The sequence below is a fragment of the Epinephelus fuscoguttatus genome, linkage group LG21 (genome assembly GCF_011397635.1).
Source record: "Epinephelus fuscoguttatus linkage group LG21, E.fuscoguttatus.final_Chr_v1".
Lineage (NCBI taxonomy): Eukaryota > Metazoa > Chordata > Actinopteri > Perciformes > Serranidae > Epinephelus > Epinephelus fuscoguttatus.
In genome coordinates, this window is record NC_064772.1 from 729,959 (window position 1) to 742,389 (window position 12,431).

Sequence of the window (12,431 nt, forward strand, 5' to 3'; positions counted from 1 at the left end):
ACACATATGACTATTGTCACACACGTATACTGCCAGATATTAATACATACTTTCAACATATTGTACCACAGTAGCCAGAACTATAACTATAATATTATTACTTTCAATAATGTTGTTGTAAGCTACTGTCATTACCTGCATCTCTCTCTCCGTCTCATTGTGTCATACGGATTACTGTTAATTTATTATGCTGATCTGTTCTGTACGACATCTATTGCACGTCTGTCCGTCCTGGAAGAGGGATCCCTCCTCAGTTGCTCTTCCTGAGGTTTCTACCGTTTTTTTTCCCCGTTAAAGGGGTTTTTTTGGGGAGTTTTTCCTTATCCGCTGCGAGGGTCATAAGGACAGAGGGATGTCGTATGCTGTAAAGCCCTGTGAGGCAAATTGTGATTTGTGATATTGGGCTGTATAAATAAAATTGATTGATTGATTGATTGATGATTATATATGGATGATTTTGGGCTTGGCGATGGCTGGAGACTCAAATACCCATCGAAGAGGGAATATACTTTCTTCTCTCCTGTGCATCGCTCATTTTCAAGAATTGACTTTTTTCTCTTAAATAACTCCATCTCACAAAAAATTACCACAGAAATACACCCGATCATTATCAGCGACCATGCACCAATATCACTCAGTCTGCAAATAGAAACCATCCATAAACGGTCCCCAACATGGCGCTTTAATATCTCTTTACTTAAAGACCCAGACTTTGACAAAATGGTGAGACGGGAGTGGGCAAACTTTCTTGAAGATAATGACTCTCCAAATTTATCTCCATCTTTAATATGGGAAGCTGGGAAGGCAGTAATCAAAGGAAAAATTATATCATACTCCTCCTACAAGAAGAAACAGGAATTGCAAGCAGAAAAAACAACTGAGGAAAAAAATTAAACAACTAACACAGGAATATGCAAACAATCCAAGTGATCAAGTATGGAGCCAATTACAGTGTACAAAATCGCAACTGGACAGCTCCAACGCAATAAAGAAAAATCTCTGATACCAACAATCCAGGGGCCGTCTGGCAATTACACACAATCTCCTCAGGAGATTAATCAGATTTTCTATACTTTCTACCATAACTTATATTCAACAGTAATCAATCCAAACCCAGAAGAGATTCAGGATTTTCTCAATAACCTAAATTTACCTCAATTGTCCACTGAACACAGAAACATCTTAGACGCTCCCTTGACTATTAATGACCCAGAGAGCGCATTAGACAAAATGCCAACAGGTAAGGCTCCAGGACCAGACGGCTTCCCTGCCGAATTTATAAAACATTTCTGGACAATATTAGCACCGCTTTTCTTCAGGACAGTGACAGAGATCAAAAAGAACAGAGGTATAAGACCTCACATGAATACAGCAGCAATCAAATTATTACTAAAGCCAGACAAAGACCCCACACTTCCTTCTAGCTACCGTCCTCTATCACTAATCAATAGTGATATCAAAATTATCTCAAAGGCACTCGCTTCTAGACTGGAGAAAATAATCGCATCAATAATTCATAATGATCAAACGGGATTCGTTAATGACAGACACTCAAGTAATAACGTCAGAAGAGTTCTTAATATGATGAGTAAAGTACAACGCGGCAACACAAAAGAAATGATTTTGTCACTTGATGCAGAAAAAGCCTTCGACAAGGTCAACTGGTCCTTCCTCTTCTATTTATTACGTGGGGTCTGGGCGCTCCTGCGGCCTTTACATCATGGTGGTGTCGCTAGGTTCGCTAGGGGTCTGCGTTGGGCGGTGGGTGGGCGGGCCTTCCCTCCCCCGCCCATCTGGGGTGTGTCTCTGGCTCTCTGGGGGTGCTGGCCGTTGCCACCCCGGGTCCTTGGGCTTGCGTGGTGTCCCGCGGCCTCTGTGGCTCCCTGGGCGTGGAGTCTGGTCGCTCCTGCAGCCTTGGGGTGCCTTACCGCCTGCCTTCCCCCGCTGGACTGGGACATTGGCCCTGGACCCTGGTGATGGTTCTCATAAACACACTGGGATTGTTCAAATACATGCGTGCATGTTCGATACTTCAGCTCCGTGACGCATTGCAAAGAACCGATGGGATCACTCAAAAGGGGCTTAGCTGCTTCTCAAACCTACCACACTGCTCTGGTAACTCTTCTCCACAATCGGGCTTTCCTCCACCACCAGGACTCTCACATTTCTGGTGTTCAATATAGACTTCTCTTTTTTTTTTCTTTTCTTTATTATACATTTATTTGTTTATTTTCGGTAATCTGTATGGAGCACAACAACCTCAAGGCCACAATACATCAGCTACACTGCCTGTTTCTCCTGTGTGTTTTTTTTTGTTTGTTTTTTTATTTCTCCTTCTTCTCCGCATGCACTGTCGCTATATAACTCAGGACTTAAGTACCTGTCCCTAATTCCCCCCTGCTTGCCCCTTACTCTCCCCTTGACACACTATGGTGTATCATGGCCCTCTCTGGCTCATATTAGGAAGTTTTTCCGGGGCTGATAGGCTAGTCTCCAAGGAGGGTGGGTGACGGTCACAATCACGCACAGTATGGGTATAAAATACTTGACTGCAAGACTAACAGCGCATCAATCTTCATAAAAAGCTTACACCCTTTTGTGGCGCTAAGCTACGAAGACTAATGCAGACAGGTATTTACAAAAAAAAAAAAAAAGAAAGGAAAATGCAGAAAATGTCGTCAATGTATCTGTAATATTTTAACAGTTTGGGAAGATGCCGGTTGGTGTCAGGGTTGAAAATAAAGTTTTTCTCAAAAAAAAAACATGTACAGATTGGCATAATTTGGGGCATTGCCCATTAGGCATGTAACGATATATCAAATTTCGCGATAAAATAAATTCTCGATACCGTCGTGGGAATGCCACGGTAATTATATAGCTGCGTTCTCCTACAGAGCCGGTAATATGACTGTGACTACATTCCCCATAATCCTTTGCATGCAACTGTGCACGCAGGTGAGAGCAGACTCCTACAGCTCAGCATCTCAGCCTCTGACTCTGCCCGTGCGTGACCAGAGGAAACAAGACTAGTGAACAAAAATGCTAGAATGGCGAACAAAGTAAGGAGATTGATTGTTCTTCTCTGTGGATTTTCTCCGCGACCATTCGTCATAGCGAGAAGCCACGCATATCAAGTGAATCAGCAAAACCGTAGCTTTTCGACAAGGCCAAGCAGTTGCCAGAGCTTTCCTCTCATCTCCTGTTCTGAGTGTTAGGGTCTCCTTGGTGTCAAGATTGTCAACCTGGCGTGAACAAACTGAGTGAATGTGTGTTATCTCCTGTTCTGAGTGTTAGGGTCTCCTTGATGTCAAGATTGTCAACCTGGCGTGAACAAACTGAGTGAATGTGTGTTTTTGAGTTTTTCTATGACTTCCAGGGAAATGGCTGGGCTTTATTTATTTTGATTTTCTTTTACATACATCTCTACCCACCTCTCTCTCTCTCTCTGTATCTGTGAGTGAGGGATTGTGTGTTTTTGTCGTCGTCCTCCGTTTATCCGGGTCCGGGTCGCGGGGGCAGCAGCCTCAGCAAAGAAGCCCAGACAGTCCTCTCCCCAGCCACTTCCGTCAGCTCTTCCGCGGGAACCCCGAGGCATTCCCAGGCCAGCCGGCTGATGTAATCCCTCCAGCGTGTTCTGGGGCGGCCCCGAGGTCTCCTCCCGGTTGCACATGCCCGAAACACGTCCCAAGGGAGGCGTCCGGAAGGCATCCTTACCAGATGCCCGAACCACCTCAACTGGCTCCTCTCGATGTGGAGGAGCAGCGGCTCTACTCCGAGTCCCTCCCGGATGTCTGAGCTCCTCACCCTATCCCTAAGGCTGAGCCCAGCCACCCTGCGAAGGAAACTCATTTCGGCCGCTTGCACTCGCGATCTCATTCTTTCGGTCACTACCCAGAGCTCGTGACCATAGGTGAGGATTGGAACGTAGATCGACCGGTAAATCGAGAGCTTCGCTTTCTGGCTAAGCTCCCTCTTCACCACAACGGACCGGTTAAGCGCCTGCATCACTGCTGATGCCACCCCAATCCACCTGTCAATCTCCCGCTCCATCCTACCCTCACTCGTGAACACAATCCCGAGATACTTAAACTCCTCCACCTGAGGAAGGACCTCCCCCCGACCTGGAGTGGGCAATCCACCCTTTTCCGGCTGAGGACCATGGCCTCAGACTTGGAGGTGCTGATTCTCATCCCAGCCGCTTCACACTCGGCTGTGAACCGCCCCAGCGAGAGCTGGAGGTCACTGTTCGATGGAGCTAGGAGGACCACGTCATCCGCAAAAAGCAGGGACGAGATCCTCCCGTCACCGAACCTGACACCCTCCACCACTCAGCTGCGCCTAGAAATTCTGTCCATAAAAGTTATGAACAGAACCAGTGACAAAGGGCAGCCCTGGCGGAGTCCAACCCTCACCAGGAACAAGTCCGACTTACTGCCAGCCACGCGAACCAGACTCATGCTCCTTTGGTACAGGGACTGGATGGCCCTTAGCAAGGGGCCACCAACCCCATACTCCCGGAGCACCCCCCACAGGATGCCCCTGGGGACACGGTCGTAAGCCTTCTCCAAATCCACAAAACACATGTGGACTGGTTGGGCAAACTCCCATGCCCCGTCCAGCACCCTGGCGAGGGTAAAGAGCTGGTCCACGGTTCTGCGTCCGGGACGAAAACCACATTGCTCCTCCTCAATCCGCGGTTCAACTATCGACGGACCCTCTTCTCCAGCACCCTGGAGTAAACCTTACCGGGTAGGCTGAGGAGTGTGATCCCCCTGTAGTTGGAACACACCCTCTGGTCCCCTTTCTTGAAAATGGGGACCACCACCCTGGTCTGCCACTCCAGAGGCACTGCCCCCAATGTCCACGCAATGTTGCAGAGGCGTGTCAGCCAGGACAGCCCTACAACATCCAGAGCCTTGAGATATCCAGGACGAATCTCATCCACCCCCGGGGCTCCGCCACCTCGGAGTTGTTTCACTACCTCCGCAACTTCTGCCCCAGAAATTGGACGACCCGCCCCCGAGACCCCTGTCTCTGTTTCCTCACTGGAATACGTGTTGGTGGGATTGAGGAGCTCTTCAAAGTATTCCTTCCACCGCCCGACAATGTCCCCAGTTGACGTCAGCAGCTCCCCGCCCCCACTGTAAACAGTATGAGCAAGTTGCCGCCTTCCCCCCCTGAGGCACCGGACGGTTTGCCAGAACCTCTTTGGAGCCGATCGATGGTCTTCCTCCATGGCCTCACCGAACTCCTCCCACGCCCGAGTTTTTGCCTCAACGACTGCCGCCGCTGCGCTCCGCTTGGCCCGCCGGTACCCGTCAGCTGCTTCCGGAGACCCACAGACCAACCATGCCCCGTAGGCCTCCTTCTTCAGCCTGACGGCTCCCCTCACCTCCGGTGTCCACCAGCGGATTCGGGGATTACCGCCGCGACTGGCCCCAGCGGCCTTGCGGCCACAGCTCACAACCGCCGCCTCGACAATGGCAGAGCAGAACAAGGCCCATTCGGACTCAATGTCCCCCTCTGCCCTCGGGACGCGGTCGAAGCTCTCCCGGAGGTGGGAGTTGAAGATCGTCTTGACAGGTTCTTCAGCCAGGCGTTCCCAGCAGACCCTCACTGTTCGTTTGGGCCTGCCAGGTCTGCGCGGTGTCTTCCCCCACCATCTGATCCAACTCACCACCAGGTGGTGATCAGTTGACAGCTCTGCTCCTCTCTTCACCCGAGTGTCCAGAACATATGGCCGCAGGTCAAATGATACGACTACAAAGTCGATCATTGACCTGCGACCTAGGCTGTCCTGGTGCCACGTGCACCGATGGACATCCTTATGTTTGAACATGGTGTTAGTTATGGCCAAACTGCGACCCGCACAGAAGTCCAATAACTGAACACCACTCGGGTTCAGATCGGGCAGGCCGTTCCTCCCAATCACGCCCCTCCAGGTCCCGCTGTCATTGCCCACGTGAGTGTTGAAGTCCCCCAGCAGAACAATGGAGTCCCCGGTCGGGGCACTGTCCAGCACCCGTCCCAGGAACTCCAAAAAGGGTGGGTACTCTTAATTGTTGTTCGGTGCATAAGCACAGACAACAGTCAGGACCTGTTCCCCGACCCAAAGGCGCAGGGAAGCAACCCTTTCGTCTACCGGGGTAAACACCAACGTACAGGCAGAGAGTCTGGGGGCTATCAGGAAGCCCACCCCGGCCCTCCGCCTCCCACCCAGAGCAACTCCAGTGAAGGAGAGAGTCCAACCCCTCTCAAGGACTAGGGTTCCAGACCCGGAACTATGTGTCGAGGTGAGGCCGACTATATCTAGCCGGTAGCGCTCAACCTCTTCCACAAGCTCCAGCTCCTTCCCCGCCAGAGAGGTGACATTCCATGTCCCAAGAGCCAACTTCTGTAACCGAGGATCGGACCGCCAAGGCCCCCACCTTGGTCTGCTGCCCAATCCACATTGCACCGAACCCTTCTGGATCCCTCTGCGGGTGGTGGGCCTACAGGGGGACGAGCCCATGTAGCCGGTTCAGGCTGGGCCCGGCCGGACCCCATGGGCGAGGGCCCGACCACCAGGCGCTCGCCCATGGGCCCCAACCCCAGGCCTGGTTCCAGGGCGGGGCCCTGGTAACCCTCCGGGCCGGGTACACATGTCCTTGTTCGTATCCATCATGAAGGGTCTTTTGTGTGTTTTTGAGTTTACATTATTTCTATTTGATGAAAGCACACGTTCAACTGTGTTGATTTGTTTATGATACTTTATGATACACTTCCAAATTAAAAATAACATGCTGTACAGTGTACATGCAATATTTTTGAATAAAATAGCTATTTTTAACAATAAATTGTCTCTTTTTTTCCCCTTGTATAAATATCGTGATATATATGGTATCGTGGACTCTTTATCGTGATCATATCGTATCGGGAGTTTCTGGTATCATTACATCCCTAGTGCCCATACTTGTCCCAGAGGTCTGTTGAAAGAAATCGTTATCAAAACTGAAATAATTGTACTTCATAACTAAACTAGTTAGGTCAATGATGAACTGATGAGGAGGATTTTCTGCATTATCTCGGTTCTCCAAATAGGCGCTCAATGCATGCAGACCTTCACTGTGTGGTATGTTGGTATAGAGACTGGAAACATCTAGTGTTAACAGGTAAACATTCTCAGGTAAATCAGTTACAGAAGAGATTTTATTCAGGAAATCTGTAGAATCTCTTAGGTATGCAGGTAGTGTCTGTACAACTGGTATTGGTCTACTGCAGGGAGAGTCAGCCATTTGGAACATTTTTGCTGTTTTCCCGCCTGGTGCATTCTGGGGCTGTTGGAAATGCTGAAAAAATTCTCTCCTTTCTTCAGCCTTGATACATATATTTTTTTCACTTACAAGTATGTGGATATTTGCTATTTGTTCTATTGCCAACAGTCTTTAGAAAATCTAAAATATTTTTGTACTTTAAACTATTAATGTTTTTATAAAAACTTTGAAAATTGGCACTAATGCCCTTATTTGTATATTTCTATTTTTTGTCATTTGACACTGTTTTTTAAAAATGCTTTCATATAATGTAAGTCAAGACACTGTGATGTGGCTGTTTATTAATGATTGCTGTTGTTCTCTGACAGGTGATGCTCATCAGAAATGTTGAGCCCTCCAGTCCTCTGATTGGTCACACCGACCAAAACGTTGCTTAAAGCCTCAGTGTGTAAAAATGGTGAGTAACAGTGACATCAGCGGTCAAATTCTAGATTGCAGCGCTCACTCGTGCTCACTCACTCACCCCTCCCGTCAGGTAAGTGACGGTGGCCACGTAGGACAAAAAGCCTTGAGCAGACAGCAGAGTTTTTCGAGTTTTTCAGGAGTATCTAGCGACGAGGTGAATATTTATTTAGGAATCTAAACCATGTCACGATATGTTATAGCTTACCAGTGAGACATAAATTATCTGTGAGATATATGTTAGGAGTGTTTTATGTCTAATTGTTTTGGTAACACGAGCAAACATTAGCACAGTAATGCTAAAATAACACGTTTTATGTGATAGTCACGGCAAAGTGCGGCAAATATAGGTTGGTACGATTATAATATATGCGTTTCCAGAGTGTTCTTCCACAAGACATAGGGAGATGAGGAAGAGGGAGAGGGAGAGGAGGAAGACCAGGGAGAGGAAGGGGGTGAGGGGGTAACGTTAGAGGCGTTGCAGGAACGGCCAGGCGAAGAGGTGTGTCTCGGCTACCTAGAGGGAAGAGAAGGAGGAGAGGGTGGCAGCCTTCGCAGCAGCGTGAGAGGAATCAACAGATTAGGCTGTAGGCTAGGCTAACCATTTATCTGTAGCTCTGGGATAACGTTAGCCAAGGCTAGGATAACGTTAGCACGTAAATGTAGCCGTCACTGGAACTTAGACGAGAGGGAAAAGCAGTTGCAAACATGAAGCCAAAATGATTTTAAAATATCAGATTGAATTACCTCTCTCAGAAAGCAGGCAACCTCCGCATCCCTTGTGAAATCCTTCTCCTTCAGGAGTTCTTTCCACCTGGAATAAGCAACGCCAATATTCGCTCGCGTTTTGTCCCGTCCTCGCTTATCTGATCTTTTTCTTTTATTTGGTGGCGTGGTTTCCCTCTTACGGGGCAAAACATATGTGTGGTCCTCCATTTAAAGTGCGACAGAATCATAAAAGTACAAAGCAGGTTCACGCAGAAGCACGCTGGATTGACCTTCACCTTAACCGTCTCCAGTGACGACAAGTTCTAGGTAAACGCGAAAGGCGAAGTGCGTATATCCCTTTCGGCCACTGTATTCAAATATGGCGACGCAAGAGGGCAGCCTCCAGCAGACCGCGCCCTGCCTGCGTATATATAGAGAAATCATTCTAAGCCTATGAGAAAGCTTCCATTTGTATGTGAATTGCATTACACTTTAGTAAATATATATTTATGAAAGCAATAGTTGATATTTGCTAAACAACCAAGTAAAAACACACATTGTAACTTTAAATAAAATAAAAAAACAAGAGAATGAGACTGTACAAAAGCCCATTTGTTTTATTTCTGGTCATTTCTTTGTATTGTTCATTGTGATTTGGTCAGGCAGTTAATTGGCCACCTATCTCTTGGCACTATATAGTTGAAGCTCTCATTAGGACCCCTTCCTTTTCCGGTGTCATTACAGCAAGAGCAAGGTCAAAGTCAAGCCGCTGCAGGCTGACTGTTAAAGATGGTGTGCGTGCATCTAAAGGTGAGTTTTGTGCATAGAAATGATTAATATGTCAGTTTTAAGTCTGTAATCCTGTCAGTTGAATGCACCAAGTTAATCTTTATTATTAGCTCACTTGCTAATTTATGCTAATTGATGCTAATTGCGATTAGCATGCTAATATTGATTTGGCTCAGTTTAGCCTCATATGGGCTAGCTAATGCTATGTGTAGCCTCATTCATGCTGTATGTGTGCGGGCTATGTGTTAGCTTTATGTTTAGCTTTGTTTAAACATGTTTAGCTTTGTTTAAGGTCACATGTAGAACTGCTAAGCTAATAGCCCATGCTGAAGACCAGTTTATACAAGGTTATTTAGATTATTTACATTAGACAAATGTCTTTCCTTTCTTTTCTTTATTACAGAACCACACATATCATATCTATGTCAGACAAGGATTAATGTACCTGACATAAGCACTGTATCTCCATTCATACAGTTCATTACTCTGTGTTGTGGGTGTGAAGACTCAATAAACATTTCTCTGGATGCCGTTTCTTTTTTGTGTTCTGATCGGACATTCTGTAGAGGTTGCCACCAGAAACTAAGTATCAGCATCACTTCTCCCTAACAATTCTTTTCAGATACAGTGTGCGGGAGCCTTTTTTGATTTTTATATATTTTGGGGTTGCAGCCTCTCTCCTACACACCTGCTGTTTTGGGGTGTGCTGAGATTTTTCCACACATTTTGGTTTTCAGCATAAAATTATTAAAAATGCTGTACTCAAAGAACAAGAAATAATGACAGATGTATGTATTTAAACAAATAAAAATGGGAAGAAAAAAGGGAACTTTTCAACATGTGTGGTTATTCCAGTATATATTTTTTATATATATATTTTTTGTGCACCTGAATGCACCATTAAGTCCTTGTCTGACCAGCAGCTCCAGTAGCCACTCCAGTTGGTTGCTATGTTAGACGCGTGAGTTTCCACCTTAGTCAAATGAATTGTCGGCTCAGTCAAATCTTAAAATATAGATGTGATAAACATATTCTTAGTGACCTACCCTATCTGAGGATATCATTTTCTGTAGTATCCATTGCGGAAATCCACTTGAAATCATAGAAAAAGACTGTCCTTCTAACCCCAGAACTTGTCAGAGAACTCTCACGGTTTTAGGTTTTCTGCAGTACCAAAGTAATCCAGTTTCAAAAGCCCTGGTTTATCTCATACCTAGTCTGAGTGGGCGGAAGTCCGCTGCAGAGATCGGCCTCTCATTGGGTGGAACGAGCCACCAGCTGAAGTCCCGCCCTACCACCTCCGATTGCAGTTTTCAACATGTCCTTTACTAACTTTTGTGGTGTTTGATCTTGTGGGGATGTAGCCATTTTTCTGTCATGGTTCGCGTCCTGTAGGTGATATTTTTGTGGGCGTGTTACACCAAAACCTGTTTCCCCCTGGCAATATTTTTGCAAGCGCACCGTTGCTGTGGCACCGCCCAGAACGATTGTGATTGGTTGAAAGAAGTACAAACAGCTGGGGCGTTTTTTTCTCCAATCTCACAGTGAGAGTCGGCCCAGCCAGACCTTTCTTTTCTTGAGAAAGGTCTGGCCTTTCTTTTCTTGAGAAAGGTCTGGCGAGCGAAACTATCTCATACCTGTATGAAGCTGAACTCCCTCCAGTTGAGAGTGCTGTGGACAGAGGGAATGGAGGTGATGGCCAGAAGTGACAGGAGCCCAAGACTCATGATCCCAAAGGAAATGTACATCTCCACCCTCCACACTTCCTCCTCATTCCATGCATTCTCCACATTAGCATGGACCTGCCAACAGAGAGGATGCTCAAGATAAATTTCATCACAATCATCATGTTACACTTGATTTGACAATATTCTGGAATATGCAACATGAAAGTGCGAAATACTGAGGTCCTTAAGCTGGACTTTATTACCCCAATACTCTAAAACTGGACCCACCTTAAAGCTATTATGATGCCGGTGCACCTGATATTGCAGTTCAGTGGTTTATATTCCCACACAAATGCTCAATGAATAAGTTTCTACAGACATTACATGGGCCCTCAGGAACAGAATTTATGACTGCAGAGATTTATCACAGTACCTACAGGGAAGGCCTACTAGTGTGCTGATTGCATGTATTGAAGATGTCCATGTATGCTAGACATCTAATATATTGTGCACAGAATTGGATTGTGTTTAAATAATGTGTACTGTTTATGCATTGGAGTATTTCAAACACTGCGTGTATTTGTTTCCACTGAAAGGGGTGGACTTCCTTTCCATATGGATGTATAATTCAGTATAACTGTATAATTCAACTCTATTCCATCATTAGAGATTCAGGCCTGGAAGCCTGAAACCTTATTGTTTTCATTGTCATTAGGGATCCAAACAGCTAAGCTCGCCTTGCTGGAGCTTTATTGTTGTTGCTCTCTTCTTCTTCTGCTTTCACCTTATTATTTTTTTTTCTCCACTAAAAGTGTTCATGCAGCGAAACTGTAGGACCAAAAGTCAAAAATGGCTTGGCATAGAGTCAATATTCTGTCATCCAAATTTATTATAATTTTTGCTCAAATGGCCTTCCACTATAAAAATGTTAAATTTCATGACTTTTTTCCTATTTTTGAGAACTCAAAAAAAAAAGAAAAAAAAAGTCAGTCAAATTGTGGTGAAACTGTCATTTACAGACTTTGCTGATCTAAAGTTATTAAGGACATCTTGATACATCAATCTGTTTTGAAATGACACATTTTTAGATCTGTGTATTTAAGTTCAATTTTAGATAAATGCTCAGAAATCAAAATTGGCTAAAGCGATTGCAACAAAACTCGGTGCAAGTTTACCGTTGCTAGGTCCAAGCTCCTCTACTAGTCTTGGGATATTCTGCCATTACACTGTGCCACAAATGCAAAGTTCATACGTCGTAATCAGCAAGAGGGATTTGTACCAAATATGGTTTACACATCCAAGGGTCAAGACTCAGTCCATTCACAAAATTTGGTAAAAAATTCTTAAATCTAATCTAAATTTCTAAATATATCACATTCCAAACCTACAGAACTGAAGGTTTTTCAGCAGATCCACTGAATTGCGACAAAAGTTTGCCTTACTGCAACCTATAGAAAGATAACAACATCCTATATTTTTCAAAAAATGCAAAATTTGGTAACCTAGGTCTTCCTTCAAATTTTACCAAAATTTAAATTTTCAGTGTCTAACT

The 12,431-nt window shown here is 45.6% G+C and overlaps 1 protein-coding gene across 5 annotated transcripts in view; it reads right to left on the reverse strand.

The window, feature by feature from the left end:
* Positions 1-12,431, reverse strand: part of steap2 (STEAP family member 2, metalloreductase) — a 247,896-nt gene that overhangs the window by 75,702 nt on the left and 159,763 nt on the right. For all 5 annotated transcript variants that reach the window (XM_049565781.1, XM_049565776.1, XM_049565779.1 and 2 more), the window contains one exon: positions 10,850-11,014. In XM_049565781.1, coding sequence (XP_049421738.1) covers positions 10,850-11,014 — 165 coding nt within the window. The remainder of the gene's footprint in view (positions 1-10,849; positions 11,015-12,431) is intronic.